This window comes from Myotis nattereri, assembly GCF_964212035.1.
Source record: "Myotis nattereri genome assembly, chromosome: 1".
In the NCBI taxonomy this organism is placed as follows: Eukaryota; Metazoa; Chordata; class Mammalia; order Chiroptera; family Vespertilionidae; genus Myotis; species Myotis nattereri.
In genome coordinates this window covers 53,603,580-53,628,082 of record NC_138075.1, presented here as the reverse complement: position 1 = coordinate 53,628,082, position 24,503 = coordinate 53,603,580, and the positions used below count along the sequence as shown (strand labels likewise).

Below are 24,503 nucleotides of genomic sequence, written 5' to 3'. Positions count from 1 at the left end.
GGCTCTTTCCCTCTGGAAGATCATCCGCACTGTTTTAAACACGTTTCCTTGGACTTGTCAGTGACATTTAAAACATGATCATAAAATAGACTCCATCTCCTTGTCACTTTCAGTTTCTTCTTCATCTCTTAATCAGAAGCGGCCTGGGGAATCTGATCACAGATTACAGTTGGGGCCAAGTTTTCCATGGCATTTGGCTTAGAACAGACTCAAACACAATGAACATTAAACACATTGTGGTATTGAACGTTTGAAAGAGGCTGAGGGCCCTGTATTTCGTGAGATGCCCAATGCACAAGAACTTGCATGAAATCTCTTCTACTACGACTTGCCATTTTGTTCAATAACATTGGGTCCCGATGTGGAACCAGTGAAGTGACATTAAGGAAGAATACAGTAGTTATTAGTTTTTTTAAAGGAAGAAAGAAAGAGAGGAAAATCATCCTGTTTTCTCTGGATAAGCCATACAATTGACCAACAATAGCATGACTTTTTTTTATTCTTAAACGACGGATGGTTTTGAAATTTTGTTTTTAACTCAAGTTACAAAAAAATGATCATAGAACAAATTTTGTGTCACTTCTTTGTCCAAAAATGTGTTTTCCTCCATTCCGGGGGAAATGGGTACACATGCACCGTCTTTCTAAGTGCCAGGGCAGTGGAATTTTCTAATTACTGACCATCATCTTTGATGGGAGCCTGCAGTGCTGACAGCTGGGCCTCCCTCCAGCAGCCACGTGTTTTATCCCCAGCCTTTGCCAGCATGCAAGTCCTTTACGTACCAGTAAAATATGCTGGTTGTGAAATTGTATTGATCTGGGGATAGGCTGTTCTCAGAAATATTACTGAACATTATAGGAATTTTAATAAAACAACTAAAAAAATTCATGTTTCTCACCAACCCTGTTACATTTTATAGGCCAACGTTCTGGAAAAAATTGCATACTTTTCTGTCAGCTACAGTCTTGATATAAAACCATTTACTCACCCTTTAATTGAACATGGGCCAGAGATAGGGATCTTATAGAACCGTTGGGAAGCATTTATGCAGAAGAGGGTTTAGATCAGTATTTTTCTCATTTTGACACGGAATGAATAGGTGGCATGTGAGATAGAGCGTGCAATGGGCAAGTCAGTGGCTGCATTGGGCATTCTGGTGTGTGTGTGTCTTTGTGCACCTGTTGTCAGGACAGCTAGTCCCAGAGCGTACTTCCTTTTTCTCTCAATTTTGCTTCCTTTTCTTTTTGGAATAGCATATGTCTTTGCTTTAGTTTGGAAATGTTTAGCACAAGTCTTATTATGTAGTACGTGCTACACACAGCCAGCTTTTATAGTCTCCCGCACCCGCGCGCACACACACACGTATACATGGTTTTCATCTCCTGGCTGCTTTACGGTGTGCAACTGACCTAGGTTAGAATGCACTGATTGTGAGCGGCCAGTGTCTTCCCTTGTTTTCTTTGATTGGAGTCTGTAGAGAGGCACGTTCATTTCTAATGGGTGTTGATTTATGTTTTGAAGTTTACATGTGATCTCTCCATTCTTTGGCTTGATAGAATTGTCAGTCAAGCCACTGAGGTGATGGAGTGATGTTTTTGAAATCTCCTGTGCTCTTTGGTCTCTGCCCTGGAAAACGTCAAGTGCTCTAAGTGCTATGGTGAGGTGTAATCTGATTGGTTTCGTGCAGCACAGCCACTTAAGCAGCAGCCCAGCCGCAGATAGCAGCTTGTGGGTGTAGCATAGACCAGAAAGCCGAGGTTCTTAGCATGCATTGGCGGCAGTGCACAAAAGGCAACTCAAAAACACAGACACATCCTGGAAAAGATAAGTGTGGGAAGAGGAACTGCCTTATCTCGAAAACAATTGAGAAACGTGTGAGAGTAAGAGCAGGAAACCGGGGTTAGATTCACAGGAGCTCGGGTGCAGAGGCTGGCGGGAGGCTCCAGGAAGACCTGCCGGGAGCCAATAGCAGCTGTGATGGCGGCGTCTCTGCTGCTCCCTGAGGAGGGGTGGGCGGGGGCAGCAGCAGGACTTGCCCTTTGATACATATCAGGACCAGGACGGCTTATATTGTCATAGATTTGCTTCTGCTCTGTGTTTGGTGCTTTGGCAGAGCCAGAGTTACCTTAGCTACCTGGATGAATCCCTTGATGTTTCATCTGAGCTTATCAATGCCTGTAAGCTGGATTCCTAAAGGGCTATATCTTGCTCTGTGCAATGCAGCTCTACCCTGAGACTGCAGAGGTTCCCTTGATTCCATGGATGTGCATGTCCTAAGAAAAGGACAGAGATTCCATTGGCAGTTATACTTAAGTCAATAGGAATGTTTTTACCCCCTCACCAGTGACACTTCCTAAAAGTACCTTTTCTCTGAGGTCTCAGGTCGCCAGTACCAATCATTCTGGTATCTCTAGACTCCTGCTGTACTGTACATGTTAACTTATTTATATCCAGAACAGACACATTCCCGATATCATTGGTCCATGCATCTAAGATATAGTAAATCAAATGCTGAATGTCTAACAGGAGATAAGAAAATAAACATGTGGACTGCAAAGTAAAAGTGTTAAGTGCTGTGTAAGTACAGCCAAAGTGAGATGGGTATTCAGGGAGGGCATTCAAGGAAGACTTCTTGGAGGAGGTCAATATTGTATGAGTCTTCAGAGATTTTTCTGAAAGGCAGAGGGAGGTGGGACTGAGAAGGGCACTTCAGAAAGAGGAAGCCTTGTGGCTAATGTCATGGAGGCCACAGGTTAGAGACTAGATGTGGGGAGCAGTTTGTTGGCTATTGCAAACCACCTGGGTAGGAGGTAATGAGAGTCTAAATCAGGGAGGTGAGGGGAAGGATCAAGGATGTTACAGAACCAACTTTTTGTTGATGGGGAACAAGGATGAGGTTGGTCAGGTTGCTGCCAAGCTTCTGAGCAGGTGGTGCCTTCGCAAGAGTAATGAGCAAAGGAAGTGGAAAGGGAGGAATATAAAAAAACACAAACCTATTGAATCTGAGGTGCCCTTAGGACAATCTAGCAGGTTATTTTTTTTTTCATTCATTCAAATATTTATTGAGCAGCTAGGGAGATACAAAGTTGTTTTAAAACATGGTCAAAGAGGCGAGACAAATGAACAAGTCAAGAAAAGTTCACTGAATCACAGCAAAAGAAAGGTGTCTTTCAAGGAGCCTGAGATTGCTTCCAGCCTGGAAGGGGGCATGGGTGAGTGATAAACCGGGAAAGGGCATTGAGATTAAGATAGAAGACTTCAGTCTGGATTGTTGATGATACTCAGTATGGACTATATTTGTCTCTCCTTTTCCTCTTTCCCCATCTTTGGGCTTAATTTACCAGTAGACAATCTAGCAGGTTATTGGAAGTGCAGGTCTGAATTCAGATTAAGAATTGGAGGTAAAGCTTTGGGAGTTATTTACATAGACTTAATAGTTGGAGAAAAATAGATGAACTTGCCAAAAAAAAAAAAAAAAAAGAATGCAAAGGTGCATTCTTGGGGATCATCTTAGCTTTGGAGAAGAGGGAGAGAATAGCCAGGAAAGATTGTCACAGAAAAAATGACCTGAGGGAAGAAAACAGGAGAGTATAGTGTCTTTGAACTGCAAGGCATAAGAAATTTTAAGGAGACAGGTGGGGAGGATCAAAGAAGGTCAAGAAAAGTGAGGACTGAGAAGGGGCCATTGGATGGGGTGATTAAGAGGTCACTGTGACCTTGGAGGGGGCAGTCTGGGTAGAGTAGGAACAAAAGCCATAGCAAGAGATTCAGGAGTGACTAGTAGTAAGGTGGTCAAGAAGTAGAGGCAGTGAACAGAAATTATACTTTCAGAAAGTTTGGTAGTAGCCCTGGCTGGTGAGGCTCAGTTGGTTGGAGTGTTGCCCCATACCCTGAGAGGTCATGGTTCAGTTCCCCGTCAGGACACATACCCAGGTTGCTGGTTTGATCTTTGTCAGGGTGCGTGCAGGAGGCAGCTGATCAGTTTCACTCTCACATCGATGTCTCTCTCTCCCCCCTCTCTCCTTCTCTCCCTCTCTTCCTCTCCCTTCTCTTTCTAAAATTAAAAACAGAAAAAAAATTTGGTGGTAAAACTTTTATATTTTTGTTTTTGTTTCTTTGCCCTTGGCTCAGAGGATTCTTGTGCCCTGAAGGAAAGGACATAGATGCCCAGAAACAGAAAGGAACAAAATGACAGGGGAGGAAAGAGAGCTGATAGAGTAAGGACTTGGAGCGGGCTGGTAAGGGGCAGCTCGCTGCGAAGTGGCTTTGTTGTTGGGGAGAAGCTTGAAGTTCAAGAGCTGGGGAGAGCGGAAGCTGAGCTGGTCATGCCCAAGTCCCGCGGTTGAAGGAAGGAGTCTGCAGGAGAGGGTGGGTTCTGAGCTTGGGGAGAGCTGAGCAGGTCTGGGGTGAAGATGGCAACGCAAAAGGAATGCCTGCTGAGCTGCTGGCAGACACCCTTGGGTTTAGGTAATGTGATTTGTAGTGGAACTTGTTGCCCCAGTTTTGTGACTCCTGTGAACTTTGAGCAGCTTAGAGAAATGTGAATCCTTTGCCCTGCTCAGGTGGAAGGGGACTGGGACAGGACTGGGATCGTGGGTTAAGGGTTCCAGTGGGGTGTGACGTCAGTGGGGTGTGAGGGCAGCAAGCCATTAGCAAGGGCCACAGACCATGGCCCAGACATGAAGTGAGATGGAAAAGTCAGACATGTCCCCGCAAAGCAATGAAAATTACGTCAGTTTCCCTTTCTCCCTCAAATCTCCAGAAGGCCGAGCTTTCGTCAGATCAAGGGGAATGATGGCCTCTGAGGAGTGGGAGGGCGGGGGGAGGTGGTCCCTTGGGTGCACAGTGCGAGGAGGGGAGTGGGGAGGGACGGCGGGGTGATGGCCGCTCTTCTGAGTGGCCGAACTGGAGGAGAGAAGCGGGGCGCTGGACATAGTGGCTCATCGGCACCTCCTGTTCACGCTCCCTCCCTTTAGGAACTCTTACAGGCCAAACGGGACCTCCAGGATCTGCTTATCGCCAAAGAGGAGCAGGAAGACCTCCTGAGGAAGCGGGAGCGCGAGCTCACCGCCCTGAAGGGAGCCCTGAAGGAAGAGGTTTCCAGTCACGACCAGGAGATGGAGAAGCTGAAGGAGCAGTACGACGCCGAGCTGCAGGCCCTGAGGGAGAGCGTGGAGGAGGCCGCCCAGGTGAGGCCCCCACTGGCCGGTCAGCCATAGCGGGTGTCGGGATGGGCAAGAAAATGTGGCTTGGGAACAGAACGGGGCACAGGTCTCCCACGCCAGTGCCAGTGGTCTTGCTTCCTGTTCGTTACAGAGTGAAACTTTCATCATGGAAATAGAGCTTACGCACAGAAAGTTCAACAGTGCTGCTGTTGACGACTTCGAGTCTATAAACTTAGACATTGTTAAGGTCATTGTTTCAGTGCTATTGTACCGGGTGAGACTTGCGTGGTACGGTTCTGGAGCCCCTTGCAGAGCAGAGATCTGCACCCTCTCGCTGGGCGGGGAGGTCACAGCGAGAGGGTGGTTTTGCTGAGGGCACAGCATGGCAGGAAGCACCCAGGTTTCTGGCATCCCTCCCCCCCCTCGCCTGTGCCTTCTGACGGGGAAGCCTTTTGTTTGACATTTCAGTTGTTTTCTCAGCACGGTTGTGAGAGGGTTAATTGACTGAATCGCCCAGACCCTGGCGAGATAATTTTTCTCCTAATTGAATTCTTGGCTCCTACAAATAGATTCTCCTAAATTATGTTGAAGTCTTCTGGTGCGGGCCTCATGTGGGCTGTTGAAGAAGAGAAAAAGCAAAGTTTTGAAGGGGAAAATGCTCTGAAATAATAGGCCTTCTTTAGGGAAAGAGGGGGATTACAGAGTATCATTTCTTTTAGAGTCTCTGCAATGTATAGGTCAGAGATGATGAAGAAAGAACTCCCCATATAGTTTGTTCATTGTGTGATGATCACAGTGACAGCTCAGAGCTGGTAGGCCCTCCCTCACTAAGCTCCATAGTGATTCACTGATTTTCAGTTACGGCACGGTAATCGCTAATGACAAGAAGTGAAAGATGGGTTTGTTTGTTATAACAAAAGTCTGGGACTGATTGCCTCCCACATTCACCCCAAGTCTGTTTGGGGTTATTATAACTGAGGCAGTTACCCAAAAAGCCTCTTGTTGATTTGCCTATCTTAGATTCTTTGGAGATACGGTTTAGTTTGAGGGAGAAAAGTGAAACTGATTGGATTTTCATTGCTTTGAGGTGGTGTTTATTTTTTTCCACCTCATTTTGCTGCATGTGCTGCTTCATGGGGGACACGCCCATAGGCTACTGAGTAAAATGACTCTTCTTTGAGCCCGTCTTGTCTGTATCATCTTCAGACATTGCATCAAAGCTTGAGTTATCAAGGTGTATTCATCACAGGGCAGGGAGCAGGGGATGGCGTTAGGCATGTTTGTAGTGGTTTCACTATGAGGAAAATTAAACTGGTACCACACAGGGGTCTCTCCCAGACACAAACGGGGACGGAAACATGGCAGGTGAAAGAGGATGTCTCTTTTGTATGAAGTTGAGATACTCTGTAGAGACGTAGGCTTTTGAATTTTGACCTTTTTGAAGGTCAGCATTGTTCATGGCACTTGCATTATGCCAGTTTAAGAGGGGTAACTGCATCGCCCCACATCAGTCTGTGAAAGAAACAACAGATGAGTTAGCCAAGGTATGTGCCATTGGCAGAGAATGTAGGGTTTCAGAGCAGCAGGAAGCGGCCGCAAAGGGGTTCCCCTTAGCATCCAGTGGGGTGCGTGCCAGCAAGGTTCTTTGCCCCAGGTCATACTCTGCACTGCTGGCAGGTTCCTTCCCTGAAAGAACAAATCCGGTCATGTCAGCCTCTGCTTTAAACTGCCTTGGCTCCCATTTCCCCAGACTTAAGTTCAAACTTGTGAGCATGGTAGGCAATAGAAGTCCCTTCTTCTTAACCCCGTCTCCGGAAAGTTCCATATTCTTTTAGTCCTCTCACCTTCCCCTTTTCAACTTGAGCAACCTCTCTCATCCTTCAAAACCATCCCCAAATGTCCTCTCCTCTCTGAAGGTGCCCCAGATACCTCCACTCCCCTTGGTGGAGTCAGGTACACCTTCCTCAGGGTTCCTGTTGCACCCTGGCTATTCCTCTACCATGAACTATTAGTTTGCATCACACCATGTTGTAATTTATCATCTTGTCTGCTGCCTCTATGAGACTCTTAGTTTCTTAAGCACAGGGGCCTTTTTAAATTTATTTTTTAAATCCTCACTTGAGTATATTTTTCCCATTGTTTTTCAGAGAGAGTAGAAGGGAGGGAGGGGGAGAGAGAGAGAGAGAGAGAGAGAGAGAGAGAGAGAGAGAGAGAGAGAGAGAGAAAGTGAAACATCGATGTGAGAGAGACACATCAACTGATTGCCTCCCACACTCACCCCAACAACCCAGGTTCATGCCCTTGACTGGGAATCGAACCTGTGACCCTGCAGTACAAAGGCCAACACTCTAGCCACTGAGAACACCAGCCAGGGCACAGGGGCCATTTTTTATCCACTTTTTTTTTTTCTTAGACCAGAAGTGGCAAACTCAAGTACCTCGGGATCCAGACAGGGACATAAATGAGTGAAGCTCTGGGATTGTTGTTGGGGTGACAGTAGGGCACCGGGGAGACTGTGGCAGGCTGGAAAGTGCGTCCTTTGCTGGAGGGTCAGTTGCTTCTCTCCTACAGCTCAGAGTTGCCAGTGAAGGAATGTGGGGCCCATGTTGCTAGATCTCGCAATTTTTAAAGAGAAGCTGGATAGCTGGATGTTGATGTGAGATCTCCTGACTTTTAAGCAGGGCTTCAAATTAAAAAAAAAAAAAAGTCACATAAAAAACACACACACAAAAACACAACCCATCTGGCAGGTCGACAGCATGTGCTCTTTGTCTCTGGAGCTTAGCACAGTGCCTGGCCTATGGTCACATCTGTGCAACGTCTGCCAAGTGAAAGTAAGTGGAGGACAGACTCCCCTGTAACCGGGTGTCGGGCCTGGTTGTGGTTCCTGCTGAATTCTGTCCGATGATGATGTGGGAGGTCTTGTAGGAAATCTGCTATTGCTCTGTGAATTTCTGTGCCTTGCTTTTGAGTTTCCCTGTAGTTTTTCTTAAAGAGGACTGTGATGATGTTTTTATACTTTAGTTTTTGCGTCTGAAGGTGGTTGCTGAACAACTGTGCCCGAAGCATATTTAATGGAGAAAGTTATGTTAATTTAGTGGACAGATGCTGCCTTTTTGTTACATTTGACATGTGAGTATTCTCTAATAGAATTTTAAGATGATTCTATTAACTTCTTGGAGGAGAGTGAATTGAATGTACTTTTTTAACTTGGTAGAGTTATTTCTTAAATCTGCACTAGCTTTACCTTTTTCCATCCCTGGGGAAGTACCCGCCCACTCACCACTGACTAAAAGCTGACATTGCATTGCAAAGTTTATTTCCTTGGTCATCCATTTTTCTAATTTTGCCGCTGCTCCAGGGCCTGAAAACTCTAAAGTGCTATTTTATTGTCGTCAGATGACAAACATTTCATCCTGGCCTGAGCTTGAGCACTCAAAGTTTTCAATTACTAGAACAGTTGGTGAAGACTGTCAAAGTCTATTAAGAACATTTTACAGGGATTCCAAGCAGGTCCTCTGTAAAAGTGGTTCTTGTAAACCCAAATGGCCTCACCTTTTTAAGAACAGACTAATTGCTCACCAGAGAAGTCCTGAGTGCCTGGGCTGTGGGCTTCCTGGTGTAGCAGAATGAGTGGAACCCCTACAGGTGGGAGAGGTGCCCATCAGGTGGCTACTTCCATCCCTTCCCAAGGAGATACGGCAGCAGCTGGAGCCCATGTGCAGAAATGGACAGTCAGTGGGGATGTGAGTGACAGCTCTCTGTGAGGACAGTGAAGACTGTCCATAGCTGTGAGCTTTCCTTTTTCATCCCCACCCCATCCGGTCTCAAACTCTTGTACAAAAGAGAAGCACATACTGTTTAGTGTTTTCAGGTTTCTCTGAGTAGAATAAGTTCAAATTCCGGCTCCTCCAGGAACTCCCTTGGTTCCCTCTTGGGCCATATAATTGCTGGACCTGGAATTGCTGGGAATTTTGCTCTTGGTTTTCTCTTCCCTGTCATATTAAGGACTGTCATCATTTTTTCCACTTGGCATCCACAATGTGCTTGACACGTCATAGGTGCTCAGAAAGTGTTTGTGGGTTAGAGGCATGAATAGACCAAAGGGGACATGCCTTTGAGTCCCCACCATCCCAAGGCCAGGCGTTAGACTGTTTTGGGGTCTTATTTATGAGTTAAAATGGTTTCTCATGAAAATGAACAAATCTTGTCTGTTGGGATCATAATGTTAATGTTGATCTTGGAAGGACTACTTTTGTGTCTAAAAGAAGCAGGCATTTTGAGGATGATAAATAAAAAAGCCACTGTATTTCTGTGTTGGGTCATAGGACTTCTGGGCCATGAGGCACTTTCAGAGTGCCCGCCATATAGCAGTTAAGCAACAAATATCTCTTCAGTGAGTGGATGAAGGGGAAGAGGAGGTAGGATGTGAGAGACAGCATTTACCAATTTACTTGCTGAACAGTTGCCAAGTGCATAGTATTGTGCTAAGTCATGTGAGGGTTAGAAACATAAATCAGAATATCTGCCTCCCAGGAGACAAGGGGAGATGGGCAACACTGGAGCTGTTACAGAGGAGGAAAGAGCAGCTGCCCCGAGTGCAGTGGAGGGGGAGTGCGGAAGGGGTGCTATGCACAGGAAGGAGGTGGTGGCAGGCAAGAAGGTTTCATGGAGGGGCGGGGCTCGGTTGGGCTGCGAAAGGTGAGTGGTATTTGGACCCGTGAGTGTGGACACTGAGGACATTTTGGGTGCGAGCAGTGCCCTGCAGTTGGGAAAGGGAGGTGTGTGTCAGGGCTGGAGCCTTGTGAAGCAACAGCAATTAAAGTGGTTCCAGAGTCAGAGGCAGGGACCCAGAGCCAAGTCATGGCCCATGTTTGGATCCCAATTAAACAAACCAACTGTAAAAAACAAGACATACTTGAAATCATTGAAGTCATTTAAATATTTTTATTTTTATTGGTTTCAGAGAGGAAGGAGGAGGGGGAGAGGGAGATAGAAATATCAATGATGAGAGAGAATGCACGTCCCCTACTGGATCGAGACCACAACCCAGGCAAGTGCCCTTGACTGGAATCGAACCTGGGACCCTTCAGTCCATAGGACGGCGCTCTATCCGCCGAGCCAAACTGGTTAGGGAGAGCACTGTGCTTGCCTGCATTAATGATATATTTGAGAGGCATCTAATAGCAGCCTGTGTTTACATGATGTGTTTACATACTGAGTCTCTGTGCTTTTATCTTGTTTTGCTTTTCATAGTGCACATTCTTTCTAGCATTACACCCATGTTTTATGTGCTATGACCTTCGTAGGAATTTTATTCAAATTCAATAACGTTGAAACTTTTTTCCCCTCTAGAGCTATTCAAATCGTGGCTCTCTGTTTGTGTTTCACCCAGCAATTTGGAAATGTCACTCAATCTTATGAACATGGATAGGTGCTTGGGTGTTCCTTTCCCACATGCCTTCTAGGTTTTTCCTTCCCTCTTTCCTGCCAACCTGTGAATGGCTTCTTCCAAAGCGTAAGGTCAGCAGAGGGTCGAGTGAAACCAGAGCTAATCTCAGGATCAACAGAATGGACTCCCTAACTACAAGGCTAATTCAGTGTAAAATCTCATTTCTGTCTTCTCCGAGGGAGCCAGGTTAGCGAGGAAAACTGTTTCTTAAAAAAATCCTAATTTCCTCAGCTTTTAAGCTTCATATAATCGATTTACTGTGAATGACAACTGTTGCGAGAGGGCGGAGCAGCCGGGTTTGCAGAGTAGGGCCCGGGAAAGGAAAACCCCCTTCTCCCCAGACTCAGGTGTGCCAGGAGGGGCGCCGTACTTTCTGTTGGCAAAAGTAAAATGGGGAAGATCCCACTTAAAAAAGGTCCCCTTCCTTTTATTTTTCTCTCTCTCACTCCCTCCCAACGACTGTCTTAATAATTGCAGCTTTTAATGTATCTTTTGGTGATTGTATCACTCTTCTGCATGCTGTATTGATTTCAAGTAGCAAAATAAGAGGTGTGGTGCGATGTCCGATGATGTTCCTTTTGAGCCCTCCATCTAAGCCAGGGGAGGGGAACGCTTTTTCTGCCAAGGGCTGTATGGATATTTATAACATAATTCGCGGGCCATACACAATTATCAACTTAAAAATTAGCCTGTTTTATTTGGCCAAACATTTAATTAATTCACCCCTCATGCCTTGGCAGGGCCAGACTAAATGACTTCCTGGGCCTTATATGGCCCTCGGGTCGGACCCATCCCAGACCTAAGCCCTAGATGTGCCCTCATCAGCCTCTTCAGGGGCCGGGTGAACACTAGACAGCACATCCTCCCACCCCTCTCCTGGGCTTTGACCTGAGCTGCCCAGGTCACTTGCTGTGGGTTGTAGAAGAGTCCCATTCACTTCTCATCAGGTGTTTGAGTGTGGTCTCTAGCTTTGAGGCTCTTTTACGATCTTGTGGGGAGAAGACAGGCAAATATCACGACGATAAAGTTGAAGGCGCTGTGGTTGAGGCACGTGCAGGGTAGGAGCCCAGGAAAGGCTGGCTGCTTCAGAAGACAGCATCCAGGAGAGAAAGCACATCAGCTCTGTAACGACACCCGACGTGCCAAAATACCGAAGAATTAGAAATGTGGAAGATACTTCTCCCAGAACTGCTTGAGAGTTTCTGGATTAGCAAACCTTGAACTTGCTATCTTTGTACTCAACTCCTTTTAATAAATTCAGAGTTAATTAGAATTGCTAGGAAGTTTAAATAGTCTAGAGCAGTGGTTCTCAACCTTCCTAATGCTGCCACCCTTTAATACAGTTCCTCATGTTGTGGTGACCCCCAATTTCATTGTTACAAATTGAACATAATTAAAGCATAGTGATTAATCACAAAAACAATATGTAATTATATCTGTGTTTTCCGATGGTCTTAGGTGACCCCTGTGAAAGGGTCGTTCGACCCCCAAAGGGGTCATGACCCACAGGTTGAGAACCGCTGGTCTAGAGGCAAGACAAAGAAAGAGGGACGAGTTAAAATAGATTTCATTTATTCAGAAAACCTATTGGATTACAGTTACAGCCAGGATGTCCGGAGGGTAGGGCCTCGTAAAATGCAATATTTACGAGGAGGGACTCTCCTTTCCCGAATACGACTTTGAAAGGGCTCTCCTGGGTCTGCTCTGTGACTTCAGGTGCATAGATTTAGCTGCTGCTGTTCTGCGGAGAGCATCACAGGGCAGGAGGAAGCGCTGATGACAAATAGCTTTAGGAAGAGTCCTCCCGCAGGGATAGGCAGGTGGGACATTGGGCAGTTTGGGTTTTTTTAAATGTTTTTATTGAATTTAGAGAGAGAGGAAGGGAGATGGATAGATAGAAACATCAATGGGAGAGAGACATTGATCAGCTGCCTCCTGCACACCCCCTACTGGGGATTGAACCCACAACCCGGGCATGTGTCCTTACCAGGAATCGGACCATGACCTCCTGGTTCATGGGTCCATGCTCAACCACTGAGCCACACCAGGCACATCTGACGGTTTTGAGTGACAGTACCTTCAAGCCTCATGAGCACGGTTAAGCAGGAGGGCATTTCCCTGCAGGCCCAATGGGAGGGGTGGTGGAGAGAGGGCTTTCAGGACACCCAGGGCGCTCAGATGATGCAGAAGTCACCGCCAATTCACATGCAGTATGAAGAGGAAATGGTGAAAGTTCACTGAGTGGAGAAGGAAATAAAAATCCTGGTCTTAGTGCCAGGAAGAGCAACAGAACAGCCTGGTCTAAAAGTCACGTTTTCTGTGCCTCCCCTGACACAGGCTCTAAGCCTGCTGGGAGGAGGGAGGACAGTGTTTCCCCCTGGAATGAGGAATGGCCAGGGGGCCAGGCTTAAATAACTCAGAGGATTTGACGTTCACTAGTCGGCATCAAGTCTTAGTTGTTAGGAATGGATTCTTGAGGCAATTTTTGGAATCTCCATCCTTGACTAGGGCATTTATAGTCATTCATTAACTAAGCAAATATCTATTGAGCATTTAATTTATGCCAGGCACTGTGCTGGGTTGTTGGAATAAATGGATCAATGGGATAAGACAGTCATTATTCAGTTAATCACATGTATAACTGTGTCAGTTGTGATAGGAGGGAGGGAAGCTTCCTTGAGGAAAATGATGATGGGGATCTGAAGGATGATTAGGAAACGACTAGATTTAAATGAAACCTCACAGAATGTTCCATGCAGAAGAAACAGCATGTGCAAAGGGCTTGTGGCAGGAAGGATTGTGGTCTCTTCAAGATGTTGCATGGAGGTCAGTAAGGCTGGTCTGTGAAAGGCAATGGTGTGAGATGAAGTAGAGAGGAAAGGCCCAGAGGTGGCAAGCATGGGGGACAGGGAACACATGAGCTGGAACAGCTCATGCAGGCCTGTCTGTACATCTTAGGGATTTTGTTCTTTTTTCTAAGAGCAATGGAAGTCATAAAAGACTTTAAAACGGTGTGTGTGTGTGTGTGTGTGTGTGTGTGTGTGTGTGTTTGTGGCACGAGCAGATTTCTTCTGTGGAAAGTAATCTGCTCACAAGTAGGATGGAACGCCCTGGGATGGTTTGTTCATGCTGCCAGTTAGGAGGGAGGCGCGAGTTCTCTGAGGTCTTTTCAGCAATCCAGTTCCCCTTTAAAGGGCTGTTACCTGCCCCTCTGCGGAAGGTCCCACTTTGTTCATGAGGTTTTGCTCTTTGCTGAGTGCTGGAAATACCTTTAACCAATTTTGTAGAAGTTGAGAGAATAACCTATCTCCCCAAATGGAATAAATGTTCTGAGATCCGTGGACACCACCCAGAGTCCAAGAGTGCGAGCTAGGCAGGAGCGGTGGCCCCGCACTGAAGGCCGGTAACCTGATGCATTTCCAGGTGTGGCTACGGTCAGCCCACAGAACTGGGCAGTGGAATGAGAATGAGAGGGGCTATTTGAAATAGCTGAGGTCAATCGCGGTCACTATAAATTGCAAATAGTTGAATCCTTAACATATGGAAGGAAACCCGCGTTAATTGTATTATCAGACATCCTGTTCAATCTGTGTTACGTTCTCTCTGGCCCTCTGTACTCTCTCTGCCCTCTGAACTCTGCCTGGCGACTGTTTTTCTAGAGACTTGCCAAGGTCATTAAGTAGATTTCTGCTTGGTGGAAAAATCTGGCACTATTCTGTGATCATTGTAAGCAGAAAATGGAACATGTCATAAGCTCTAAATCCATTAGATAAGAAGCAGTGTGGAAACAGAAGTATCTACAATGTCAAAGCAAAATCAAGATCGATGTATAGGCGTTTACGGGAGCCAGCCTCTGAGATGGCCCCTGCAACCCACTTCCTGGTGTTCTTGCTCCCTTGTAGTTCCTTCCCACCTTGAATAGGGTTGATCTGTGTGACCAATAGGAACTGGAGTGTGACTTCCAAGCCTAGGTCATAAAAGACATGTGGCTTCCTCCTTGTTTCCCTGCACAGAAATGTGTTCCCTGTCCCCTGTGCTCGCCACCTCTGGGCCTTTGCTGTGCAGTCCCCTCCAATCTGGAATCTGGTGTGGTGCTACAAAGTAGAGGCTTGCCCTCAGAAGATAGGGGCCTGTTTCCGTTGCTTACTAGCAGGGAGGACCTTTTGGGGGAGAACTGTATTTTATTTTTATTTATTTACATATCTGTTTATCCATCCATCCATCCATCCATCCATCCATCCATTCATCCATTGATTTTTAGAGAGTCAAAAGGAGGGAGGGTGGGGGGGCAGGGAAGAGAGAGAGAAACATCGATGTGAAAGAGGCAACAATCGATTGTTTGCCTCTGGATGCAGGATTGAACCTACCACCCAGGTACACACCCTTGACCAGGAATTGAACCTGGGACCCTTTGGTCTGTGGGCCAACTCTCTAAGCACTGACCCACATTGGCCAGGGCTGGAGCTGTATTTTATTTTATTTTGTGGGGTAATAATGTACATAATTTTTTAAACATGTAATCCTGTGTGCCAGTTGCCAAAATACCCCCAGTTCTCTCGCCTCTTTTCAATCCCAGCAGCTCCCTTGTGTGTTTTTTGGCAGATCCTCTCTGTCGGTGATTCTCAGCTGGGCGTGATTCTGCCCACTCACACTGGGAGACATTTGGCCTTGTGTGGAGACATTTTACATTGCCACACCTGGAGGAGAGGGGTGGCATCTAGTGGGTGGAAGCCGAGGATGCTGCTAATCATCTCACAATGAGCAGGACACCCCCCTTCCCCCGTACTCCCCCAATGTTGCAAAACTGGGACCTATGTATACAAGTGTGTGTGTGTGTGTATGTGTGTGTGTTCCTTCCTTTTTACACAAATGACTACTATCTGACTTTAAACATAGTTGGTGAGCAATAGATAGAATGACTGAATAATTTTGGCAAACCACACCTGTGATTCCAGAATCCTCTTTTCTCAGTTGGGAAAATGACACCCATAGTACCTATCTCCCAGGGGTGTACATGCTCTAGCCTCATCTGTCTTTTCTGACTTGCTCTCCGGTGTCCTCCTCCTGGACTTCTCTCTTCGTGTGGTCCAGCAGCTGCTGTACTTTCTCCTCAAGCTCCTCGAAGCCTTTTGCCCCTCCCATAGCAGTTATTGTGTTTTGCTTTGCCTATAAGAGTTGTTTACACAGCTTATGAAACACTGTGTGAGCCTGGGATGCAGAGATGGACAAGCTGGTCTCTGATCTCCCACTGCCTCGTCCGGAGTCAGGCAGGGCAGTTGATGCTGCTGGTAGGCACGCTGGGTGATGGCCTCCAGGCTTGGAGAGGCTTTCATATGGCGGGGTAAGCAGAAATGCAAAAAGGGATGCCTTTGTTCCAAGTAGGTGGGCCAGGAAAAGTGCCTGAGAGGGGAGGAGGCTTGGATTGAGTCTTGGGAGCAATGAGAGTTAGTGAGGTGACTAGGGGTGGGAAAGGACATTTTAGATGAAGAACTTCAGAAGTTGGAGCATGGGACCTTTTGGATTGTTCTCTTTGGAGACTGTAGGGTGGCCATTTTCCTTATTCATTTGTGTATCCTTCGTAGTCTTACTCTAGGCCAGTGATGACGAACCTATGACACGCGAACTCATTTTTTTGGTTGATTTTTCTTTGTTTATGGCCATTAAATATATAAAATAAATATCAAAAATGTATGTCTTTGTTTTACTATGGTTGCAAATATCAAACAATTTCTATATGTGACACAGCACCAGAGTTAAGTTAGGGTTTTTCAAAATGCTGACACACCGAGCTCAAAAGGTTCGCCATCACTGCTCTAGGCAGTGAATAGGTTTGTATGTTTATGTCCTCATTCATTCAACAAGTATTTTTGAGTGCTTTCCGTATTTGTGGTACCGAAGTGATGATATAAGTGGATTTAGGCACATTGGTGGTGGCAGATGGATTGTAACAAAAACCATGAGAGTAGCCCTGGCTGGTGCAGCTCAGTTGTTTGGAACGTCATCCTGTACATCGAAAGGCTTGATTCTCTCTCTCTCCCTTCCTCTCTCTAAAAAAAATATCAATTCAAAAAAGCATTAAAAAAAACACCCTCCATTAGAATAGTAGGTGGCTTCTGCAGTGATCAGGTGTGGTTTAGTGAGGTTTGAGCTACAGATTAAGTCTTGTGAGTTGTGTGCACATGGAAGGATTCTGGAAATGTGTGTAAGAACAAGTCAGGAACTCTTCCTGCCCCAGTGACCACTAGGGAACGGAACTCGTTTGAGCCGACATTATTAGGTTGGTTTCGAGAAAGGTAAAATAAAGGGCAAGGGGTTTGCTCTGCAGGCCGGTTACAGCAGTGCTCACAGTAATGAATACAATGATATTTTGTCAGTGGTGGATAGGAGTTGGGTGGGAGAGGTTTGTTCCTTTTCTAGGAAATTCCAGAGTCGTGGATCGACCTTATCCTTGGGGACTTCCAGACGAAGAGGAGAATACGGCCAAGTGCACATATTTCTCCTTTTAACACTTCCCTTTTTGTTCTTCCTTTGTTTTATTTGTTAAATTTCTGCACATGTTTCTCAAGTGTGTGGTCCAGAGAGAAGAAATACTGGCTGAGTCTGGATTTAGGAAACTCTGAGTCCACTTTAGAAAAAAGGTCTGGACGGGCTTCAAAGCCTTTTTGGAACAAGACTGGGAGGTGGCATCAGCGATGGGTCCAAACGTCTGAGCAGATGTGGCTCAGGAGGCTGTGAAAACTCTGTCTTTTCCATCCCCGAACTGTCCGGGAGCCCAGAGACGTCTGCTCTGCACCAGGGGACGTGTTGGCTCCATGACAGCACAGGGAAGACTTAGGTGCCAATTTAGTTGGAAAACGCGGAGTTCTTCGTGGCTTTGGAGCGAGAGCCAAGGCATTAAGAAGCCCTGGAAAATGGGCCGTGGGGCTGTCCTGTCGAGTCCATATGGAGAGGTCTTTTGAGCCAGTTGGGTGTGTAAATATGACCCTGCACTTGAGTTCAAGGTCAAGCCCACAGGGTTCTCCCTGCCTGGTCAGGCATTTGTCTGCTCGGTCGCTAAGCCTGTGACCTTGTGTGAGAAGATTCCACTGCTGCTTAGGTACTTGGTTTCTGCGACCTCAGGACGCCAGGTACCTACCCTGCCTGTTGGGCTTCCTCCTACCCATCCTGCTGTGAACAGTGTCCGTGCAGCCGTTTCAGTGTCTGTCTTAGAGGCCCTTCCAGGCAGAAGCAGACGCTTGTGCTGTGTACCGTGAACTTCCCGCTGCCGAGCTGGGGAACAAACGTGGCTGGCAGGCGGCGAACTCTGTGGCTGATTTGGCCCAGCTGAGAACCAGGGTTAATAATTTACTGTACCTCTGGGCACTCACCTGTGCTGACCTTGACAGAACCCTGGTAGAAATTAGTCAAGCCTGGCCTGGCATTTAGCTCACAGGATAACACGGCGCAAAAATAACTTCTTGTTGAGAGGTTAATCTCTCCGAGTTTACAGTTGACGTTTGGATACATTTGGTGCTATTCGCATCCAGCAGTGGGGACCCGTTAGCTTATTCACAGTGTTCCTGAGACCACAATGTCACACAAGGTCAGGGGGCTGAGAACAAAAGCCACATTGATGGAGAAGCCCTGTAGGGGAGGCAGGAGAACAGCCTTTGGGCTTGTGAGTGTGGCAGGTGCAGAGGCCTCCCCTGGGCTCTTTAATTTGAAATTCATAGCTCTTTTTCTTGAGCAGTTCTGAATCTTTTACCCCTGGTGCTAAGAGAAGGCCAAACTGCTTAAACTTCCCAGTAAAGTCAACAGCCCTGCTGCTTTAGAAGGCCCTTTCATCGGAGGGGCTCACTCACGACAGAATTTGCTTTCTCTTTTCCCTGAAATGAAACCAGCCCCAGGGCACTGAAGAAATCCAGGTTGGAGTTCTGGTTAACTGTTGGATGAGCCTGGCCTGCCCACAGGGTGAGCCAAAGGTAGACGCTTCCTTATTAGGGAGGATCTAGTGCAGTGATGGGGAATGTATGACACGCGTGTCAGAGGTGACACGCGAACTCATTTTTTTGGTTGATTTTTCTCTGTTAAATGGCATTTAAATATATAAAGTAAATATCAAAAATGTAAGTCTTTGTTTTACTATGGTTGCAAATATAAAAAACGTCTGTATGTGACACGGCACCAGAGTTAAGTTGGGGTTTTTCAAAATGCTGCCACGCCGAGCTCAGAAGGTTCGCCGTCACTGGCCTAGTGTTAGGAACCAGTGCTCTCTGAAGTCCGAATGCAGTCACGTCCCTGCCAGGAGCTGTGCAGCCCAGCAGCTCCCTCCCTCCCCTGCCCAGGTGCGGTGACTTGGCCAGAGATGGTTCACACACAGAGAATTTTAGGTTCCTGGTTAGTACTTTTGCCAGTACACTGGCCATCACTGTAATCCAGCCAACAGATACATGCTCTGTAAATACAGGTGTGCTTTTGGGGAAAGGCCGCTGGCTCAAGTTGGGAGGGGGTAGAGGATGGGACCATCACACAGAGCAAGCCGAAAAAAAAGAGAGGCAGAGAGGAAGGACAGGACCTGGGAGGGAGAGGGCTGGGGACTGGAACCATGCTCCGACATAGAAAAACAGCAGCATCCAAAACAGGCAAGGAGGACAGGTGCAGTTGGAAGTGTGGTGGTTGGTGAGGTACACTGGAGGCAGGAGGGGAGGGTGGAAGGTGGTGTGGATAGGAAGTGGCGAAGCTGGAAGCGTCACATAAGTACAGAGGAGTCAGGAATTTGAGCCAAAGATCTAGGGCAGCGGTTCTCAACCTGTGGGTCACGACCCCTTTGGCGGTCGAATGACCCTTTCACAGGGGTCGCCTAAGACCATCCTGCCTATCAGATATTTACATTACGATTCATAACAGTAGCAACATTACAGTTATGAAGTAGCAACGGAAATAATTTTATGGTTGGGTCACAACATGAGAACTATATTTAAAGGGCCAGAAGGTGAAAACCACTGATCTAGAAGGTAGAGGAAGAAAAGATGGCCCTGAGAGGCACAGGAGGGGCAGCAGAGATGGGGGGTCGGGGCGGGGGGGGGGGGGGGGCGGGTAAAACCATGGGCTAGAAGTAATGCCAGGTGTGAGATCTGCTCCTGGCATATTGACCCACACTTATCCCAGATAAAGAGCAGCCAGTGTTGGTTTTATTGCAACATTAGAAATACATGGTTACTAAATAAATGACTTTCTAAATAAAATGTGAAGTGTGAGAAACTAAAAGAAAAGAGCATAAATGCACCTTTTATCACCTGAGCGGGGTATTCTTTATGCCTCCTATTCCTAGGGATTCTCTGTCAGTAGCTTTCAGCATGGGTGTGAAAATATGCATTGAATTCAATGCTTAAAACTGTTACAAGTGCCATTTATTTGTCTGTGGGAAATAGGACCATAGTTCAATAAGACTCTTCTGGTCTTTGGGTAGGAGTTGGAAGAGACACCATTGGAAATAACATCAAAAGAATGATTTTAAACCAGCGGTCGCCAACCTTTCGGACCTCACGGGCCACCAGTGGTCTGTGGACCACAGGTTGGTGACCGCTGATTTAAATAACTCAGGAACCATCTTGAGAATGAAACTAATATTCATTTAAAAAATGTATACTCTAGCCAAGAATTTGTATAACCTTCTGAGAGGAGGTGGACACACTCTTGGTTCCCAGTGATCCATCTGTGAGCTATGGACTCTGTGGGTCCAGGACCTGGGATCTCCTGCCCACGGGCTTGGTGCCATCTCCCTTCCTCTTGAAACCAACTTTCTTTGATATGTCTTTGGAGTTTTTCTATTACTCCCTCCAAATCATTCCTTGATAAACAGTATCTAGACACCAGATAAGCCAATATAATATGTTATTAGTTCTCATTTTTTTTTATTTCTTGGAATTTTCTTCATAGTCAACCATGTTATCTGCAATGTGGGATAGTATTATTTTTCCCCTGTTTGATCTGTATGTCTTTGACTCTTTTCCCTACCTTTTGATGGCTAGAACTCCCAGTACTTTGTTGACTAAGAATGGTGAGAATGGACATCTTTGCCTTATTCCTGATCTTTGGGGGAAAGCATTCAATCTTTTATCATTAAATATACTGTTAGTTGTAGATCTTTTGTTGGTGCTCTTTATTCAGTTGAAGATGTTTTCCTCTAATTATGGTTTACTGGGAGGCTTTTTTTTGGTATTTTGTTTTTTTAAAAATCATGAACAAGTGTTAACTTTTGTCAAATGCTTTTTCTGTATCTATTGATATGATCATGTGATTTTTCTTCTAATTTTCAAATATTGAACCAGACTCTTGCATCCATAAAATAAACTCTTCTTGCTCATAGTGTATAATTATTTTTATATATTGCTGAATTCTACTTACTAATATTTTGTTAAGAATTTTCATGCCTATATTTATGAAAGATATTGGTCTTTTTTTGGTATTGTGTTTGTCTGGTTTTGGTATCAGGGTAATATTGACCTCATTAACGAATTTAGAAACATATCTTCCTCTTCTGTTTTCTGGGAGAGATTGTGTAGGATTGATGTTTATTCTTTAAATGCTTGGTAGAACTCTCCAGTGAAACCATCTAAGCCTGAAGATTTCATTTACAAAATTTAAAAATAGGAATTCAATCTCCTTCATTGTTATAGGACTGTTTAAATTATTTGTTTCATGTTGGTAAGTTGTGGAGGATTGTGCTTTTTGAAGAATTGGTTCATGCCATCTTAGTTGTCAGATTTACGTGTGTAGAGTATAGATTGTCCCCATATTCTTTAATGGCAGGAGCACAGCCCACTGGACAATGATTTAAAAGTGTTTAGCTCCCTGCTATTTCTTCTGGTGCCTCAGCCTTGCTGAGCTCTCCTAATAGTTTGGCATTCTCCTTCTAGAGAAGGAAAGAGCCTGCCAAGGTAAGTCGGCAGACCAGGTCAGAGCCGGGAGGACCAGGAACTCAGAGTTCATGAGCAGCTGAGTCAGGAGACTGGAATCAAAAGTGAGTGTGAGTCAGGACCAGGCAGGCCGGGGTGGTGACCTTGTTGAATCTGCTGCCTTCCTGATGCTCCTGGTCAGGGTTAGGCTCAACTGTGATGAAACTTCATCTCCCGCAGACATGGCCAAAAGGAATTTGACCCAGGCCAAGCTTCCCCACCTCTCCTGTGTTAAGTTCCCTGTCAGAAAAATGTAAACCAAACGTTAGGGTCCTGTGACTCTGTTTCTGTCTGTGAAAATGGGAATAACATCATTGCAAAGGCTCAGGGAAAAGGGAGTGAAGGGTAAGGAAGAGGGGGGTGAATAACTAACAGTGAAGAAGAGAGAAACATAGGATCAGAAAGCAAGTCGGACATTGGGCTCTTGTGGAAGTAAACAAGTCTTGTCACGGTCTGATGGATTCTGCCTCTCAGGTAAGTCTGCCCACTCCTCTACCTCACTTCCACTATCTGAGTTCTTAAATGGGAGTGCCTGCTCACAGCCGTGATTTGATTGAATGGGTGAGAACAGGTTGTCAAGAGTGACCTTCTGATATTGACACTAAGTGACTGGATGTATATTTGAGGCAGTGAGAAATCCAGAGGAGGGCCACGTCTGGGTAGAGTGTGGGGTGGGTGAGGACTTATATTTTTTTCATATTGTTTTGAGTGGGAGGGGCCGTTGGGACATCCAAGGAGTGGTGCTTGGCCCAACAGAGGCTGGGCCACAGCTACCGATTTTGGTTGGCTGCAGTGGGCACTTACAATAATTAAATGATCCCAAGGAAGAGGCTCTTTGAAATCTGCCCGAGTTTCATAGTATTCCCATTGGGAGGGTGTGTTCTAGAACTCCCTACTGATGGCACAGCAGTTGCAGGTCTGGCCCCGCCAGCCATACTTGAGGTACTGGGGAGGTAATACACTTCTTTGTTTTCCACCCCAGTTCAACTATTTGCTGATACAAGGCCTAGATTTTAGTGAAGGGAAGTTTTTTAGTGGACAAGCAGACTTAAAAGCCTTTCTGCCAGCACAACCACACTAAACTCTAATTGCATAGCAGTTAGAAGAAAACCAAGGTCAAATTCTATTGTATGTGTGTAATTTGGGTTTGAGTATTTGCAAATTCATATTTATTGTGAGATCAGGATGACTTCCCTTTGGGAGATGAGCTTCTCCAAGATGGTAAGTGGCTTTCAAAGAACAACGGTTTCTTCTTGAGTTTATTTGGCTTTTTTATTTTGCCTTAAGCCAACATTATTTGGCTTAAGGCAAATATATTTTCAGGTGAGCAGAGCCAAAAAAAAAAGTTATTAAAGAAAAAGGTTGGTTTATTTTTCTTTTTCTGGACAGAAATGATACCTACTAGGAACATTTGGCCTGGACTGGCATACTGCATTAGAATACATTATTTTTCCACAAGTGATTTCAGGAATTTTAAGGCGTTGGTGTTCGCTGATACTGGTAATAATTTAAATGTCATTGGGTTTTTGCAAATAAATCTATATACTCAGATTTTCTTTTTGCTCAGGTTATTTTATATCTTTTTAAAAGGCCCAAGTTGAGGCAGGTACCTTCATGGGACTGGATGGTTAGAACTGTGTTTAGTTGCTAGTTTTGTAGATGTTGCTGTTTTGAGAATCTTGCCTTTACTGGTTTCTTTATTTCTCATAACATGCAGGTCTGGAAATAGAGCTCATGTATTCTGACTAGATGAGTAGATTTGGATGCAAGTGTAAATGCTGCCAGATATGCCATGTAGAAAAGAAAAAAGAAGCTTTAAGATAGATTTTCTTGAAAGGAGTCTGTAATATGCTAGCCTCTGGATATAGTTTCAGGGTATATGAAGTGGACAAGTTTCTGTGTGGACAGACGTTTTTACTTATTTAGGGTATGAACCTGGGAGTAGACTCTCTGGACCGTAAGGTAACTCTGTCATGAACTATATGAAGAATTGTAAAACTGAATTTCAAAGTGGCTGCACCATTTTACATTCCCACCAGGAGTGTATGAGGGTTCCAGTATTTCCTTTTTAATGACAGCCATCCTCTGGGTGTCAAATGGCATTTCATTGTGGCTTGGATTTGTATTTCCCTGATAGCTAATGATATTAAGCATCTTTTTATGTGCTTATTGGCTATTAGTATATATTTGTTGGAGAAATGTCTGTTCAGATCCTTTGCCCATTTTTAAAACAGGGTTCTTATTATTATTGAGTTGTATTGGTTCTTCATATATTCTAGATACTATTGCAGCCGTGGGCAAACTACAGCCTGCGGGCCGGATCCGGCCCGTTTGAAATGAATAAAACTATTGAAAAAAAAGACTGTACCCTTTTATGTAATGATGTTTACTTTGAATTTATATTAGTTCACACAAACACTCCATCCATGCTTTTGTTCCGGCCCTCCGGTCCCGTTTAAGAACCCATTGTGGCCCTCGAGTCAAAAAGTTTGCCCACCCCTGTACTAGTGTCTTAACACACTTAATTTGCAAAAATTTTCTTCCCATTCTATGGATTGTCTTTTTACTTTCTTGATGCTGTTCCTGGAAGCACAACTATTTTTTATTTTTATGATTTCCAGTTTTTACTTGTGTTGTATCTAAGAAACTATTGCCTAAACCAGCTTACTCTTCTAAGAGTTTAAGTTTAGCTCTTACATTTAAGTCTCAGAGCCATTCTGAGTCCACTTTTGAGTATGGTGTGAGGATGGGGTCCACTTCCTTTTGCATGTAAATGTCAGTTGTCCCAGGACCATTTGTTGAGACCATTCTTTCTCCGTCGAATGGCCGTAGCACTGTTCTGTCCCTGTTAATGTGCACTGTCCACATTACCATCCACACTGTGCCCCAGAGGGGATTGAAATAGGGCTAACTGCTAAATTCAAATTAGGGTTGCTGCCATCTCAGGCA

At 45.4% G+C, this 24,503-nt stretch overlaps 1 protein-coding gene across 1 annotated transcript in view; it reads left to right on the top strand.

Annotated features, from left to right (window-relative positions):
* Window positions 1-24,503, top strand: part of CGNL1 (cingulin like 1) — a 138,344-nt gene that overhangs the window by 53,685 nt on the left and 60,156 nt on the right. The window contains exon 8 of the mRNA XM_081093074.1: window positions 4,977-5,189. Coding sequence (XP_080949200.1) covers window positions 4,977-5,189 — 213 coding nt within the window. The remainder of the gene's footprint in view (window positions 1-4,976; window positions 5,190-24,503) is intronic.